The 18,328-nt window shown below is 41.4% G+C and overlaps 2 protein-coding genes across 2 annotated transcripts in view; one reads left to right on the top strand and one right to left on the bottom strand.

Annotated features, from left to right (window-relative positions):
- poc1a (POC1 centriolar protein A) overlaps window positions 1-18,006 on the bottom strand; it is a 38,043-nt gene extending 20,037 nt beyond the window's left edge. The window contains exons 1-9 of the mRNA XM_079341539.1: window positions 17,653-18,006; window positions 14,908-14,992; window positions 14,568-14,739; window positions 14,244-14,423; window positions 13,735-13,842; window positions 13,028-13,143; window positions 11,250-11,383; window positions 7,074-7,142; window positions 6,722-6,871 (exon numbers count right to left, since the gene is read on the bottom strand). Coding sequence (XP_079197665.1) covers window positions 6,722-6,871; window positions 7,074-7,142; window positions 11,250-11,383; window positions 13,028-13,143; window positions 13,735-13,842; window positions 14,244-14,423; window positions 14,568-14,739; window positions 14,908-14,992; window positions 17,653-17,655 — 1,017 coding nt within the window. The 5' untranslated portion in view covers window positions 17,656-18,006. The remainder of the gene's footprint in view (window positions 1-6,721; window positions 6,872-7,073; window positions 7,143-11,249; window positions 11,384-13,027; window positions 13,144-13,734; window positions 13,843-14,243; window positions 14,424-14,567; window positions 14,740-14,907; window positions 14,993-17,652) is intronic.
- Window positions 15,676-16,462, top strand: b9d2 (B9 domain containing 2). Its single transcript, XM_079341540.1, has one exon. The coding sequence runs from the start codon at window positions 15,836-15,838 to the stop codon at window positions 16,361-16,363; it is 528 nt and encodes a 175-aa protein (XP_079197666.1). The 5' UTR covers window positions 15,676-15,835; the 3' UTR covers window positions 16,364-16,462.
- Window positions 18,007-18,328: the final 322 nt, after the last annotated feature.

An 18,328-nucleotide genomic window follows, 5' to 3' on the forward strand; every position in this document is an offset into this window, starting at 1 on the left:
GTTAATGCCTCAAAAAGTTTCTCCCTTCATTATGTTCGTGCTTCCACTTCGTCTCCAGTGTTCTCATGTTGTCTAGCTCCCTCACGTGCTCAGACAGTTTCTCCCCCCTGCCTGCCTGCCTCTCTCCCTCTCTCTCCTTCTCTCTCCCTCCCTCTCGCATGTTCTCTCACTCTGCTAGACCATTAGGTTTTCTTTAACTGTCGCTATCTTGTCTTCTTTAACACTCGTGTGTCTCACCTCCCTTCCCTCTTAAGCTCACTCAGTCGCTTTCTGTGCTCCTGCTGTCAAATGCACTCACCTGCTGTCAGAACAAAACCAAATGTCTTTTGTGGAAACTAGCACACACACACACACACACACACACACACACACACACACACACACACACACACACACACACACACACACACACACACACACACACACACACACACACACACACACACACACACACACACACACACACACACACACACACACACACACACACACACACACACACACACACACACACACACACACACCTTTTATTAGCATGAGTGCCTGTAAAGTTTGATCTGCTTGAGCACATTCAAAACAGCCGTTTTCCGTCTTGCAAACAAGTAAAATAACGGTGACGGAGAAAGAGAACCCCCCCTCATCGCTCTCCAATCCACATCCTCAAGCTGAGACGAGCGGTGCAGTGAACTGTGTGTGACTGAGTGTGTGTGTGTGTGTGTGTGTTGAGCAGTGAGGGGAAGCCTGCTGTGAGTGTGCGGCTCGTCTGTCGGCACACGTGAGCAGGAGAGAGACCCAGATGTGAAGCTAGAGACGGGGGGGGGGGGGGGGGGGGGAATGGATGTAGGGATTATAGCGAATGTGATCAGAGAGAGCTGATCTGCCTGTCAGCAATAGTTAGCACTCCCTCACACACATGCACACACACACAAACAAAAACACACATGGCCGCATCTATTCCTACACACGTAAAGATTTACTCGGCAGTGTTGAGCTCAGACACAGGCTGACTGAACTGCACACACACAGTCTTGTCCTTTAGCTGCAGAACCCTCATTTTAAAGCTGGCTTATTGTGTTCAACAACCAGGCCCGTGTGTTTCTGGTAAAGCGCCCATCACTGGCAAATTGTCATAGAGCTTCACATCCAAGTACATTAAAGGATCAAAATATCAAATTAGCTGCTTGTAGAGTCACTGTGGATTTGATGCTAAGAGTGAGTGGCCCTCGAGGCAAATGTCCCCCTGGTGCAATGCATTCGAGCAACAGGTGGCTGCAATACTCTGAATGTTTGAATAGGCAAGGAAAGGTACTTTAACACCTGAGTGACCTTTGATGATCGAAGTACATGGACCTGTAGCTTCACAAGCCCACATGTATCTTGAGTCTAAACCACCTAGATATGAGACTGATTCTATAATCCACATTTGCAATTTTCTTTTTTCCCCTTTCTGCCATATATACTGTAGGGATAGACATTGCTCGTCTGATAATCAACTCTTTATCCTTAAAGGACCCATATGTAACTTTGACACCTAGTGTTGGAAATGGGTACTGCAGTCCAAATTCAAAACAATGTGAGAGCTGTCTCCCCCCCCCTCCACCCTCATCCCTGCAATCAATGTGCATGCAGGTTGCCATGTCGATGGGTCACTGAAGCTTCAGTGTTTAGCCAGTTCTGAAATCGGTCTTGAATCCTTTCTGCGTTCTAACCTCTCGCCATTTGATCTAAAGCATCCCCAATATTTATCATAGTTTTACGTGGCGTTTGGTTGAACTCATCAAAAACAATGACAAGGCTTTCATGGTCGCGTAGAGTCAGGTAATTCTCCATCAAGCTAGCACGCTTTCAATGCTGCAACACCTGTTGCTTTGACGTTTGCCAGACAAATAGAGGGTAAAAACAGCCGGCCTACTTCTCTGTTCACAACAACAACAACAAAAAAACTGCAACGGAAACTACTTTCTGCATCAAAATTTATTGGCTGCCCAGCCCTTGATTGCACATAATTCTCAGTGTTTAGAAATGAACATGTTAGTTATGTCAGAGTGACTTTGGGCTGTATCTCTTCTTCAGCGTTAACACATTATAGAGCCATTAAGAGCACCTCTCGGGTTTTACTACTATAAATACCTTATCAAGTAACGTACGAAAGATGCTCTCCTCAGTGAAGTTAGTCGTGATTTTACCAAACAGGAGGTTGTCATAAGAGTCGTAAATATAAGTTTGTTTGTTTGTCCCTGGTTGACATGTAATTTGACATATATGTTTAAAATCGAGCTTTCAATCATGTGAGCGACAGCAGCCATGAAAATCCTTTCATCCTGCTCGACGCATTCTTCTTCTCTGAAAATCAGACCGTTTATAACTGCACATCAGATCCACTTATCCTGTCTTCCATCAAGCCCTCCCTCTGTTTCATACTCTCCTTTCAAACTCACAAAGCCTTAGAATAAGAGGGAGAAGAAAACGAACACATTAAGAAGAGAGGCTGGTGGCAGCGTTCTCCTCTCTGCCTCCTCAGGCAACACGTGTGCGAAGACTCTCGGCAGTTTATGAGAGATGAAAGGGGCCTGTATTAATAATAAATTATGAATGGCTAAATTATACATGAAAAGGAAAGTCGAGGAAGCTAGAGCTTCCAGGTGCATTAAATAGCGTTACTTCAAGTGAAACCAGTGATAGAGAACTCTACATTAAAAAAGGTAGGAAGAAATGTCCTTGTTAGAAAATGACAACATTTGATGAGCTACATGAAGTCAGTGTGTTTTTTTCATCTCAAAATAAACAGCCATTAGAAGATCATAATCTAAATGAGAGATTTTTTTTTTTGGCTTAATCAAGAATGAGTTAGTATGTATATCTTTTATTGTGCCAGTCAACTTTTCATGCACGTTTGATGGCTTTTCATTCAAGCAGAGTGATCGTCATGGATATGAAGTCTGTCACTGAAGAAAAAAAGCTTTCATGGTATCTGCAACATGTTTTACATGCGAAGCATGAAGCAGAGAACACCTGTTCTCACACGTCTGTATCCCTGCATTAGTCCAAACTAATACTTTAAAAATCTAACGATCAGAACCAGTGCAGAAATATGAAAACCTTTAACGGTGCGCTCAGTGTTTCTACACGAGGAATGTTTCATCGTACTCAGCTGTTGAACTGCTTTGCAAACATATCAACATTTGCATTATCATGACTGGCAATTAACAGAGAAGACACAGGATAAGGTTATTCAATATTTTACGCACATCAAACTTGGCATAATTGGAAGCAATCTGGAAGTACACAAAACTTTTACGTTTGTGAAATGATTCTCAGCAAGCTTAAATTACAAACCTCTCTCTGGAAGAGGAATATTATTGATTGCTTACTTGGCTTTAAAGCTCAGCACCTCAGTAGAAGGGACTGGTACAAATTGTGTCAGAGTTTGTAGAACACTGACGCCTGCTGTTCTATTTAGCAGACGGGGAAATACATTAGGTGCAACAATGACAATGACAACAATGAAATCAAAACACTGTAAAACCAAGATGTCTTCCTTTCTCATTAAAAAGCCTCGAGATATATTTTTTGAAATGTGTCATCTTTATTTTGGGACACTAGTTTACATTTCAGAGCACTGAGGACAAAAATTAGGTAAAGTTTGGGGGCGCCAAAAGCGACAAAGCTAAAGTTCCTCACAGGAGCTTTAAAATGGATTCTGTTTGATTAAATACTGTGACACTAAGTCAGGCCTAACCGAAAACACACACATACATATTGCCTAACCTTTCTGAGAAGCCTTTTTCATACTGAGCTAAGAATCTGCAGATCAAAAACACTGACCCTAGATTTGCATTGTATTTTATCATTTTTCTACTTTGCTTTTTTCTCGTTCTTCGATGCTGAAAGGAGCAAACACAAACACTAGATCTGAAACCGCCTGGTGTCCCGTTTAATTAAAAAGGAGATGTGACATAAAGTGCTGTATTTGAAAACCCTATTCCCAGAGAAATGGGTTTTTACAAGAAGAGCAGTTCTCAGAAGAGAATACATTTCATACAACGGACTAATCACGTCTCGCCACACGGCCCAACTGCCCATTTTCTAATCGCCCTTTGAGGCATCTCTGTAATAACGGCTGTCGAGTGGAAGAGCTATTAAAATCCATTTACAATTGTGTATCACATCAGCCGGAGAGACAGACACAGTCAAACAGAGATGAAGAAAAAAAAAAAAAAAAGAGCCTGAAGGGGTCGATGGTTGGCAAAGAAGCTGCTGGTTAAGGGATGTTAAAAGATATATAGTTACATGATTCAAGCAAGTGTGAAGGTGAATCACCTCTACAAGCCTAATACTGCTCACGCCTTTGATTTAAAATACTTTATTTTTTTTTTATTTATTTTTTTTTTAGATTGAATGACTCTTTGCTCGACTTTGAATCAAGCTCGACTGTATAGGGCGTCGTTTGTAAGTGGTACAAATTCAATTTCACACACTGGCCATTATTTCTTCTTGGTTGATTTTCTTTTTTAAGAGCCCTGTTCTATTCTAGTTTACCAATAGAGAGTAAAGAGGAGACAGCATCACTGTGGGCAGATCTGAACTTCTACCAGGGGGGATCAATAACAGAAAGAAGAGACGCTGTTTGTGTGTCTGTGAGATACAGGGGGGGGGGGACCTTGGCTGTGCCCTTGTTGATGTAAGTAACACTGTAGCAGTCAAAGAGGTTGAAATCAAATAACCTTCCCTGAGGTTGATCCAGGCTGTGACACCCTGTCCTCTGTGTGTGTGTGTGTGTGTGTGTGTGTGTGTGTGTGTGTGTGTGTGTGTGTGTGTGTGTGTGTGTGTGTGTGTGTGTCAACCTCTTTAAATAATTCATCACACCTAATGGCTGCAATCATTTCTCACTTTGTTTGTCTCCACTCATTGATCTTTTCAGATCGGATGTTCTGACTTTATCTTGCATTAACTGCCATTTGTCGTGTTTTTATTGGTTTATTTTGCACATCGCAACCCATAGACACATTTCCTCAGGTAGACAATTAAGTCATTTGTATTCTGCAGAATCTCTCTCACATATTGTTTAAATAATTAAGTGATCATAATAATCAAGCAAAAAGGTTCAGTATTGGTTGGTTCCACTTTGCCAACTGGTCGATATAATGGTTGATGCTTATAAGCATCATTGTCATCTGGATGATTTACTTGACTCCAGAGTTTTTTTTTAAAATGTCACCTTGGACTCGTGGAAACTGAAATCAACATTTGTTTCTGTAATTAATATATGGAAAAGCAATCTATTATTAATTAACTTACAGAAAAAAACTGTTGAACCACACAGATTGTGTATAAACGGTATCCTCCTCCAGTCGACAAAAATGAGATTTACACATGTGATATAACACTCAGTGGATAGTGTATTCAAAGGTGTGCAGACACAACTGTGTAAACTAAGAACTTCTCCTCACACAGAAGGATCCAGCTACAGTTATAATTTAGATTATGATCAAAACAATTCAATTCAATGTTAATTCTTGACACAAACGTTTCAGGATTTCGTTCATGTGGGTCCAGCTTTTCTGAGATACAAGAAGAGGGACGGCCAGGAAAAAAAAGGTTGGGAGTCAAACACTGTTCAGATGCTGATATTTTCACTCACTCATTCCTTCTATGTCAACTTATACAACCCTGAATGGGGCCTTTTTATTAAGGACAGGTTGTCTATGACATGAATGTAAGTCACTCACATGCATAAGTTAGTTAATCAAAAGTATTTCAGTTTGCACGATCACTCTCGTTTCTGTTTTCTCCATTAGCAGATTAACACAGAAGCTAGATAGGGAGTGGAGCAATCATTGTAAACAGAGACTCCAAAGACAACTGAAACAGAGAATGATATGACATATTAAATTACAGTCATGAAAAGTACAGAAGATGCTGCTGTCCAGTCTGGAAGGTCTGATTTGTATCATCATGTTTAGAAGTATAACTGATTTTGGCGTTTATTGAGTCCCAATATTGGATGAGTCATCTCGGATGTCAAATAGAATAAAAAACAGTTACTATCAGGAAAGTGTAGTGTCACGTGTACTTCAATGAACTTGAGTACAAACAAAAGTTACAAATGTTTAATATACAGACACTGACATTTTGAGATAAATCACCTTCAGAGCGGTGAAGTATCGTCAAAGTCGTTCGTATTTGAGGATGTCGTCGAATGTTGAGCACAGATTAGTAATGGAGAAAAAAAAAAAGAAAAAGTCCTGCGTATCGAAACGTGTTTGCAGAATAAGTGGGTATTCCTCGCCTTAATGTGAGATAAGGATGTAGCTTCGGGCAAAAACTGCAGACTTCAAAGGGAGGAGAAGCAGGCAGGAAATAAGTCCGCCACACTGGCAGCATGAATTACTGACGGCCATGTGTCTAATCAGCACACATGCATGCTAATGTGCACAATCTTTATTCATTAGGTGGGTTTTTTTTTTTTGGGTGCAATTGTGGACACTTAGGCCCAAAGATGTTTGTGTTTACATTTCAGTTTTCACACCACTTTATCCTAACCTTAAGATGACCAATCAATGCTTTTATGTCTCAGCTGCACTTTAAGTCACATCTCTACCCGATAGGTCCCAACTTTCTTTAGTTGTGGAAATGTATCGCGTGGCTTCTGTAGAAATCAGAAATGTAAAATCCACATGGTTACAGCTGATTATATGGTGTTATACCCCCCTGAACGTACCTGGCTGTGGAGTGCAGATGGCTGTGGGTTCAAGTTGTGCTGAGAGGTTGAACTGGTTGGTGGTGTCTTAATGCCGGTCTTATTCTTACGCTGCAGTCTGACGCCGTCGCTGCAGTCTTCACAGTCAAAGTTGCTCTTCCACACCATAACCTGAAGGGGAAGAATAACTTATTCAAACGCGGTGCAACAGAAAGACGTTCAAAATGATGCATGAAATGTGCAGCACAACAACTGTTTCATCTTCTCTTTGTCAGTTTCTTCTGGCTGCTGCTTTAAATAACAGGCCAACACAACTGAAGGTAGCACTGTGACACAAACATGACGCTGATCTTTGGCTAGAATAAGTAATTACCTGTTCATCGGAACCACCCGAGGCAAAGTACTCTCCTGTCGTGGAGAAGGTCACACAGGTCACTGGACCCTGAAGACACACAAAGATGAGGATTTGCATTTACTTCAGTTACCCTTTTCTCTCGCTTTCTTTTTGGCTGCTGTTTAGAGAAGCACACAACATTCAGCTTTGAAAACTGGGATGACAATCTATTTTTTATTTTGTTAACACGTTCTACACAAAATGATTATTGAAGATGAAAAAACACAAATAGACTTATTAATAAAGACTTTAACTTATTGTTAGAGAAATTCTACTGTATACGTCGACTATATGTTGTATTCAGTAGATTCATTGACTTCTAAACTCAACTAAGTGAGTTTGAATTTTGCTATAAATCAATTGGTTTTATACTGCGAGGCAACAATGAGAGCGTAGGTGTTCAAATAAAGGTGTAGGAGGAAGTAACCACTGAAGGGTTTGAACAGAACAGAGGAAAAACAATTACACATGCTTGCCTCTAAAAGTGATCTACAGTATATACAAGACTGGAGAGTTTGAGTGTTTATTCCTTGTGTCTAAAGCTTATGGACTGAAGAAAACTCGTCCAACCTCCAGAGGAACCCAAACTTCACTCTGAACAGAAGCTTCCTCATGTGTTTGTGGAGGAGGGGTGGCAACAGAGCAATCAATACCAGAAAGCGGAGAAGCAGGTGGGGTGAGGTCACACGTGGTCAGAGCCAAAAACAATCACCTGAGGAAGTCAGGACTCTCGTGTGTGTGTGTGTGTGTGTGTGTGTGTGTGTGTGTATTTGTGCAAGTGTGTGTGTTTTTTTTTTTTTTTTATAAAGACAGGCTTCCAGCTTCAAACAAAAACATCTAGAAATAACCCCTCTCTCTTGGTTTATTCTTTTCTTCTCCCCCTCACAATGCAGAGTGGGGTCAGCGATTAGAGCCTGGGCCCTCTGACTGTTTTCAAAGAGAAGATGCAGGAGAGAAGAAAAGAGAAGGGAAGGAATAAAGAAAACACACAGGGAGGCTGCTGGTGGAGAGAAAAAAAAAAGGAAAAAAAAAAGGAGCTGCTGTGTCCTGCGGCTGGCACCCAGACAGGCTGGTTTGGGTGAGGAATGGTTTCCCTGAAGCACCTGAGAGAAGCAGACAGTGTCACTATGGCAACGCGACGGCCTGACAGACAGCGTGTTCTGTCTCGGCTCTGACTAATGCCTGCTGCCAGGCTGGCACTTGCCATGGCAAGACACGGAGAGAGAGAGCGAGAGAGCAAGAGAGAGAGAGAGAGAGAGCGAGAGAGGCTGACAGGGCAATGAACCTAACTGGCACATTTTATGCACTGATAAATGTACTGAGGTTAGAGAAACCAGACAGGCCCCACATGGTGCTCTCCATGAAGTTATGACTAACTAAATATGATTAAATCCCTGTTCTGACTTTCATCTGTACACTGTTATTCACTTTAATACACCTCTGAGAGCGTTTAAGGACACGTTACATCAGGCTGCTACATAACTGTGGTCCTTGTTTCTGCTCTTGAAAAAAAAACTAAAAAAGAAAGGACAGGAGTAGACACAAAGTTATGTAGACATTCCACGAAGAAAACAAAAACACTTGTGTTTGATATTGGCTCTCATATGTACATTCATTCATTGAACACATTCTGATATACTTCTTTACTTTGAGTAGAGTCTCATCAGCGTGTTATTTTGTGCTGTTCATGTGCAGGTGATCAGCTGATCCACGTGGGCCGTTCTACGCAGGGGCCAACAGCAGCCAGGGCCCCTGTGACACTGAGCTTGCCCCCCCCCCCCCCTTTGGCCCCCCCTGTGCTTTATACCTTTGGTTTGACCTTCGATACTTAGATACAGCAGGAGTATCTTAGGTTGTGGTAGTTAATGCTGTGCGATATTATTCGCTATAATAATAAAAACAGCTCGATCATCTAAGTCGATTTATTCTAGGTTGAACGAGCCCCTCTGACAAAACAACTGGCCCCAGGCCGGGGCCCCCCTCGGTAAAACTGCTCACTGCTCATCCGGTCACTTAAGACTAAAGAAAGCATGTGGTGTGGGCCAAATCAATGGCCTTACGCAGAAAACAACCAATATTTGGTGGTTTGTACACTGTAGGCTGCCTTATTATTGCCGGCTGTGTCATTTAAGATCACAGGCAACTTCAGGCTTTAAGGTAAAAGAAGCTAAAACCACAATATTCTTTTCTACACAGGGTTGGGACAAATTATTGATCGGTCAACATATTGTCATCCTGTCTAGTGTGATGCAATTATTATAATTGCTGTTGTCAAATCATCAGTGTTTTCTGTACCATCATATTGGAGGTCATTTAAGGACATCTTTCCGATGGAACAGGTCCTTTTATTAAACACCAAACAGCCTCATGTTATCTATCTTATTTGCATGTCCTTTCTGTTTCTACATGGATGTTCGTTTACAATTCTCTCTCTCTCTCTCTCTCTCTCTCTCTAATCGCCCACGACAGAGTTCCTCACCTGTGTGTCCCACCAGCGGACAGCGAGAGCGCGGGAAACTATGTCGTGTCAACCACCTGAGGAATGTTCTGGAAATGTTCTTCCAGACGCTCCGAAGGATTCACTGCAGTAACAGAACGCGGCACTCTTTGTTCGGCAGTTGTCATGAAAACAATGTTTGTTCGATGTTTAGTTCAATGTACAGATCAAAGAAACGTTCAGCTGTTATATTGACTTTGAAGTGTTTGTGTCCGTTTTCTCGTTTACACAGCTGGAAACTTTATTCATAAAAAGTTTTGTATCACTCGGAGAAAAAAAAACCCCCAGCTGTCAGACATGGGAGCGGAGAGACAAATTAACCTAAATTAGACGGATTCAACCCAGCCAGGTATGGTTCCCCTGAGGAGAGGTAAACAACGCATTTGTCAGACGCAGCAGAAGAAAAACATTCCCTCAGAGCCCCTCGTGCATTTCTGCGTACTGTACACGAACAGAGCGAAGCAGACATGAACACAAATACACCTGCACACCCACAGTGAGCAGATGGGGGTCTCTCTTACAGCTAACTATGCGACTGGAGAGACAATTAACACCCTCAGCACTCTCAGCACCAACAGATTGGTGGAGTCACCAGTGAGCCAAAAAGAACAACAACAGAGACGGAGACAGAGTGCAGGAGATGACACATTTGAAGGTGTGAAGAGAGACCAGGGAAAAGTACTTTTTAAAAAAAAATCTTGATAAAGAAAAAAGCCTTGGCATAACTATGAGAGGGACAGGTAACACCAGGGGAGGGGGGGGGCTACTTGTACAGAGGGATAGATAAACAGACGGACCACGTGTGCTACTGTGGCACATAAGCCAATGATTTCTACAACTAGCCAGCAAGCCAGTCCATCAGCTGTTCAAACAAACAGATACAGTCAGAGAGCTGACCAGCCGGCCAAAATGTGAGGGCAAAAAAAAAAAAAAAAAAAAGAGTGGCAGTGGTAGAAAAAAAAAATGAGGGCAGACAACGAAGAAAACAAGGAAGATAATTAGACTGGTGTTGCTAAAACACGGAGAGGTGGGTTCAAGTTGTAGAGAGGGGGGGAAAAAAAGGACAGGACAGGACAGGACAGGACAGGACAGGATGGAAATAGAGAGGAGGAGGAAGAGAAGAAGAGGAATGGAGGCAGAAGAACTGTTCAGTTTCCTTCCAACAACCCTGAGATGAGTCATTATGAGTGGGCTGCCTGCTCGCCTGGCAAGTACTAAAATACACCATGTACAAAAAAAGGAAACGACACACACACACACACACACACACACACACACACACACACACACACACACACACACACACACACACACACACACACACACACACACACACACACACACACACACACACACACACACACACACACACACACACACACACACACACACACACACAGAGAGAGAGAGAGAGAGAGAGAGAAACACTCTTTCACACTTCAGACAATCAAACAATCACAAAGAAGATGTCAAACACACAAACTGTCCACACCAAAACCTCACGAATACAAACACAGGAACACAGACACGACCCATCCTGATCATGCCTGAGAACACTGCAGTGTTCGGCACGTAGGATGTCTAAATGCTATTCAATTGTCAAAGGTGTGTGTGTGTGTGTGTGCGTGTGTGTGTGTGTGTGTGTGTGTGTCTCTGACCTTATGGCCATGCAGTGTATACAGTAGCTTGCCCTCTACAAGGTCCAGGATTTTCATTGTGGAATCGTTGGCCGCAGTGATGAGGAAATTACCGGCTGGGTGGAAAGACAAGCTGTTCACGACACCACTGTGGACTGAGAACACACACACACACACACACACACACACACACACACACACACACACACACACACACACACACACACACACACACACACACACACACACACACACACACACACACACACACACACACACACACACACACACACACACACACACACACACACACACACACACGGTTAGAATCAAGTGTACTTGTACTTCAAACATTATTAATCATCTTTGAACATATAAATGATCCCCTTTGTTACACAACAGGAAGGAATTATTGCACAATATCATTATAATCTCAGTCAGAACAAGGCGACCTTATAAGAGGTAGAGATGAAATTCAGCTTCATGCTAACTCTGCTACTATGCTTCACACATGGAAACATTAATGTCTTTACCTTGTTCAGGGAACCTTTAAAAACACAATCTAATGGATCTATGAGGACTGTTTTTTTAATTGGTTGTGAAATGAATACTGATTCTTCTTTATGACCTACAAGAGCAAACCAGACCATCAGGGACACTATGAGCTGATGATTTAAATAGTTGTTTGTTTGTTTTTTAATGAATTTTGATTTACGATAAGTAACACACGTTGGCTTTTAAGAAATTATCTTAAACATGTGTGACATTTTTCATCAGAAAAATCTGAATCAGAAATACTTTATTAATCCCAGGAGGAAATTTCAGGGAAAACAACCCTTACACGACTTTTGTACGGGACAAAACCAGCAAATAGATTAGATGCACCATTTGGTCTGCAGGGGGCACCAACACTGACAAAAACAAATCTAAACGTTCCTCTTTAAAAATATTGTTCAGAAGGAAATACTGCTACAACGAGACATAGTTCTGTTTATAATGAATATCAGATAAGAGGAAACAACAACAACTTGCTTTGATAATCATTCTCAATGTGTCTCTTTAAACTTGGCGTCAGAGGACAAGATCAGCCATAAAGCGACACCTACTGAGCGATAACACTTTTATCGCTCTGTAGGTGTCGCTTTATGACTGATAAAAGGTTCGGCCCTTTTGCTCAAAGGGCAGGACAGATGCTCACTAACATGTTGCCTGGATCCCACTGAGGATCTCTGCGGCTGTAAATCCTGCATGCTTCAGTCGCTGTGGAACTTGAAAAGGCCTGGACATCAGGTGAACACATACATACTGTAACATCCAATATAGTAGCTCATGACAAGTCATCAAAACTTCCCCAAACCTGAAACTACTCTTCCAATAGGTGAATGGGTTCTTAGCTTTCACAACGTCAGGAGAGCACAATTTTGACAAGTAACTAGTGCCCTCTGCTGGCCGCAAAACTCTATGACATGTTTAAAAACACTGATGAGCTCTCTTTTAGTTCATAAAAGGCAGTGTTGAGCTGCATGAGGGGGGCGAGGGATTTATATTTGGGTATGGCTTGAATCAGAATAAGAAAGCGAGAAGTGGTAAAAACACAACTACCCACAAAAATATGAATTAAAGCAAGTTGAGATGATTAAAAAGACGAGACAATTCCCTTGGGTTTCTAACTTACAAGATGTTTGTTGTTCTGACGTGTTAAAACGCTTGGTAATAAAACTCAAAGTAAGCCGTGAATGAAATGCCCACGATCCCTCGGTACCCTCCTTCTGAACTGATTGTCATGTTTGAGGTGTTACCTTGGTAGTGCTGCAGCATCTTGTGGGATCTGATGTCCCACACCTTGACAGAGTTGTCTGTACTGGCTGCAGCGATGCACGTTCCACTGGGATGGAACGCCACATGGTTTGCATAACTTAGACAGAAAGATAGAAAAACATGAAATAAGAAAAATAAGGCCTTTGATTCTGAACTTTATATTCATTATAACAGCAGATTCATTTGATTACCAGAAAACCTTTTTGTTTGTTGTCAAACAGGCACCAGAGAACACATTGCTTACATTGGGGGAATTTACTCAGCTCACCGGTCACTGTGGCTGAGTAAATAAAAGTGAAGTAACCGAGTGATTTTAAAATACATGCTTTTAGAAAACCTAATTGGTTATCCTGCATTTCAGCTGAGGTTCATTTGAAGCTAAATCTGCTAAATGAGTTAGCCTCTGAGGACATGGCTGCAATTTTACAATTCATTTAGCAACGCTAACCTCTCACCAACCTTAAAATAATAAACTGTTACTGATGTAAATGTCAATGTATTTATCTAGAAAAAAAAAAGAATGTTTCAATGCAGCAGATACTGCTTTGATTTGTCACCATTCTATAAAAAGAACACAACCTCACAAAAATATGGAATCTGCTTTGCATCCTCACAAAGGCACACAAATCACAACCTCTCTTATTATAGTATTTTTTCTGTGAAACCTTTTTTTGTACAAATTGCTCACCCAGCATGTTCGTAGAAAGAATGAATGCACTCTCGGCTATTCTTGTCCCACAGCTTTATTGTCTTATCATCACTGGACGACACGATCAAACGATCATCAGGAGAAAACCTGCAAGAAATGTATAAAAAAGTGAATTCAGAAATGTACAAAACAAAGTGTACTCAGACGTGTATAAGAATGTCTGATCATTTGAATGGAACAAGTATAACAAAGAGCGTAATAAACATCTGAACTGATGCGATGATAGCAGCAGGAAATATTCAGGAAAATTCCCTGTGAGCAAGCATGTAGGTGACATTTATATTCTGCGACCTGTGCAGTCTACGTGCAATTTATGAAACTGCTTCCTTTTTTCTGTTCACCTCCGTCCCTCCCGTCCGATAAGGATCGTGGTGGCTCTTGTGTGAACGAACAACTCAGATATCAGGGGCATTTTTGGGGGGAATGTTCAGGAGTGCACATGCGTAAACGGCTTAGTGCGCCTTTTGTGTGGGTTTTTTTTTTCGTACTTGGCACAGCGGACCCAGTTGATGTGCTGGTTGAGAGAGAAGAGAAACTTCTGCCTGTGGACTGTCCACACTTTGATGGTCTTGTCATCGGAGGCTGTGACCAGAGTCTGTCCATCGGCAGAAAAGTTCACGCTGCGCACGGTGGCAGTGTGAGCCCTGAAAGCCGTTGACTCAGCCTTCCTGTAGAAAGACACACGCATAAAAAACAACATACAACAAAACTGTGGGTGTTGAGAAATGTGTGCTTTTGTCATTTTTATGAGTCACTGTCTTTTGTGTGAGTTGCCTCATTGAAAACAATGATAATGGCATAATAGAACTCACATGCTTGGAACCCAAAGACGTACAGTCTTGTCTCTTGAGGCAGAGGCCACCAGGTGACCCGAGGGAGAAAACTGAACGGATGTGACAGCATCTTTGTGTCCATCAAAACGATAACCTCGCATCTGAGGCTTCATGTTCCAGATCATCACACAGGAGTCCATGGAGCCCGTGGCTGGAAGACGAGGATGCAGAGAGGAGTCAATCACAAATATTGCGTATGATCCCAAGAAACATAGATAACAAAGAAAGAATATCAGCAAACTGGTGATAAAAACAAAACAAAACAAAACAATAAAACAGAAAAAAACAAGAACATGTGGAAATATGAAGTTTAAGTTACCGATCTGTTTCATGTTGCAGCTTAAGTCCACGCTCGTCACAGTCTCCCTGTGGCCCTTAAAATGCCTCTCTAGAGTTGGATCGGACTGTGTAGGGGGAGAGTAAGAAGACTGTGAAAACGTTTATTTCAAAAATATGAAGTTCAAGTTATTTTTTGTGTGCTCAATGAGTTCAGTCCCTGGCCACATTTAGGAGGCCAGTTCGACTTCAAGTGCATCATAAACAACAGCTTTATTATGCAGTGTTGATAGATATATTCTAATGTTTATAGCCAGATTATTGATTTTACATTACAACCAACAGTTGGGGCTGCATTGTTATACTGTTAAATAAAGGTGGTCCTTATATTGAACAACCTGGTTATATACATAAACATACAGTATATACTATTAGTCAAAGTTTGGACTCACAACAGTAAGAGTATTATCAGTGATACATATCATTACTGGATGATCGCGATGAGTTATTTAAAATACATTGCCTTTTTTTCATATTGTTTCAAAATTTCAAGTTTTAAAATCATACTAGAGGAAAGACGTCAAACGTAAAGTTCGGTATTTTTTCCCCTCCGTATTGCCTGTCAGGCAGCAGTTTGTAATTTGTTGTATGGTACATTTCTTTTGTAATGTAACTAGCTAATTTGAAATGGTGTTGTTGTGAAGACAATCAACGGTGTAGCATAATGTGTGGTTTATGTACATTTACTCTGTAAATTCTGTGAAAAACTTCGACAGGAAGGAAATGCTGCCTGAGAGACAGAGCTCAGGGTAAAATGTTGCCTCAGCTAACACAAGGCGTTACCAAGGAGACGCAGGCGGTGGTGCTAGCAACTGCTAGCAGGTAAACTAGTCGTTTAAACTATTGTTTAAACACGAAGGACCAGGAGAGCTTGTCCGCCGCATGTTTCTGTGTAAGGAAACCTCTACGACATGGCCGAGCTTCACATTATTGGGCAGATCGTAGGGGCAACTGGTTTCCCGCAGAACAGTCTTTTCTGCAAATGGGGAGTTCATACAGGAGGAGCATGGCGTCTTCTCTCCGGGCTTAAAGAGGGTCAGACTCAAGTGGATCTCCCCCAAACAGGAGACATGGCGTACTGGAGTCACCCCATAGATCTGCACTACGCTACCAAAGGACTCCAGGGCTGGCCAAAGCTTCACCTACAAGTGTGGCACCAAGACTCGTTCGGTCGTTGCCAAATGTACGGTTACGGTTACTGCCACGTCCCGTCGAGCCCCGGACATCACCGGATAAACTGTGTGACGTGGAGGCCCCTCGGGTCGTGGCAAGAACAGTTGTCGCAAATGTTTGTCGGCGGAGGTCCCCAGTTACGGAGCCCGGACCTGGTCTACAGCGGCGCGGACAGATACAGACTTCACACCGAGGCCATGGGGACAGTGGAGCTGGAGCTGGGCATTATTATGAGACACTTTGACAAATATGGCGTCGAGAGTTAACATGACAACAAATAAGAAAAACTGACCAGTTATAAGTGTTGTACTTTATTACACTATTCCGTTTTTTAATGTGTGTTAATAAACTTTTGTCGTAAGGAAGTTGGTTTCATGTTGAAAGATAATTTATAATACTTATTACACTTGATAAGACTATAGAGGCTGAATTGTGTGTTTACACCCTAGAGGGTTTCATGCTGTGTGTGTGTGTGTGTGTGTGTAAAAGTGATAGAAGTGTGTATTCACTCGTGCTTGTTAGCACACACTTTTCCAACTGTGCATAATACATACGTACTAAGACCCCTCAGACTTACTGTTAAGTGGGATTAGACTAGACCAACTAACACATGGAGAGTCACCACATCAAGTGTGCATCAACTTTACCTGCAGTTTACCTGAAATTGCATTTTTAAAATGTATATCTGATTCCCATTTTTTCAAAAGGGAGAGGTGAGATCTGTGCAAAACATTACATGCTTTTTATAACTTTGTATTTTAAAGACATTTTAAATATCTCGATTGAAACACCTTGCTGCAGAGGCACTTAAAAAAGATGGAGCTGTAAGTTTTTAATTATTTATATAAGGTTTACATCAATGGAGTTATGGCCAAATTTTGTAAATGATAGTCGCTGTTCTTAAAACAGTGATGTAAAAACAAGGCCAAAAAATAGTTATATAAATTTAATAAATTAATTGTAGATTAGTTCCATAAAGATCATTTAGATGTTTATTCTTTTTATTAACATATCTGATAAACGTTGTTACACTGACAGACTTTACATTTGCAGCATTTGTTTTTTTTTTTTTTTTTTTGGGGGGGGGGCAATCTTGCATAGAACGTTTAACTCACTTCACTATGATCTGTAGCATGTTAGGATGCTCACAGCATCCTGTATGAGTGATGACTTTTAACAACCTGTATTAACTTGAAGTCTCAATTTATTATCATTACGTGTAAATGTAGTTACTTGTTAATAATTGCTGTATTTATTTATAGATCGTTTGACACAGATAAATATAGGTCTGTCGTATATTGTGAGGATGACTTTTCTGACATGATTATCGTTTTATCACACTCCCAGCAGAACATTTTTAACAATAATAATGACACTAACTACGTAACTGTAGGTCACAATTCAGCATAAGATAATTTAATTACGAGTCATTTACTCAGGTCATACACATTAGGGGATCCTACTTCAAACTTTTAGAAAATCCGAAACCAACTTCAGCTTTGAGACAGAAGAGACCGACCATCTCTCACACAGCTAACAGGTTACTGACACTCACCATTGTAGACGTAAAACCGGAGCCGGTGAGGACGACCGTTAACCGTTGCAATCGTTAGCGTATTTCAACCCTCTGTGACCGTTAACGAATAGCTCACCGGCTGACGCTAGCTTTAAACTAGCTTAGCTTCTACTTGCTGACAATAACAGTGTTCAGTTTACGCGCCGCTATTGGGCGCTGAGAGTCGTTTCCGGCTCCTTTAAAGGGACAGGCGCACCTGTGGATCGAGATAATCCATGGATAAAACACACACTGATGTGCTATTCAGGTTGCGTAGTAAAACACGTAATCGCAGAATAATAGAGAGTTTGTAATCATATTTATAATTATCTATTTATATTTGCTTTTATTTTATAGTGTAGTAATGTAGCCCCGCCGCCAGATGGCAGCCGTGCAGCACTGTTGAAATCCTCTCTTTTTGATGCAGTGGGCGAGTGCGAGTCCGGGTGAACTGGCGGATAAACTCGTGGATGTATTCCTTTAAATTTGGCGTATTATTTTAGTTTACATGCTACTTCTTTGGATCATGTTTTGGATTTTGACAGGGTGTAAGTATCAGGATGCAAAGAATAAACTATGTGAAGTTTGTGTTTATCCAGAAGGACTAAATGCTAATAATAGGACCATTATTATTAAGAGGACACATAGTGACTTAATTTATATTAAGTAATTAATA

The sequence above is a fragment of the Symphodus melops genome, assembly GCF_947650265.1.
Source record: "Symphodus melops genome assembly, chromosome: 4".
Classification (NCBI taxonomy): domain Eukaryota; kingdom Metazoa; phylum Chordata; class Actinopteri; order Labriformes; family Labridae; genus Symphodus; species Symphodus melops.

Coding starts and splice junctions, on each gene's coding strand:
- b9d2 (XM_079341540.1), top strand. CDS start 15,836: ATGGCCGAGCTTCACATTATTGGGCAGATCGTAGGGGCAACTGGTTTC.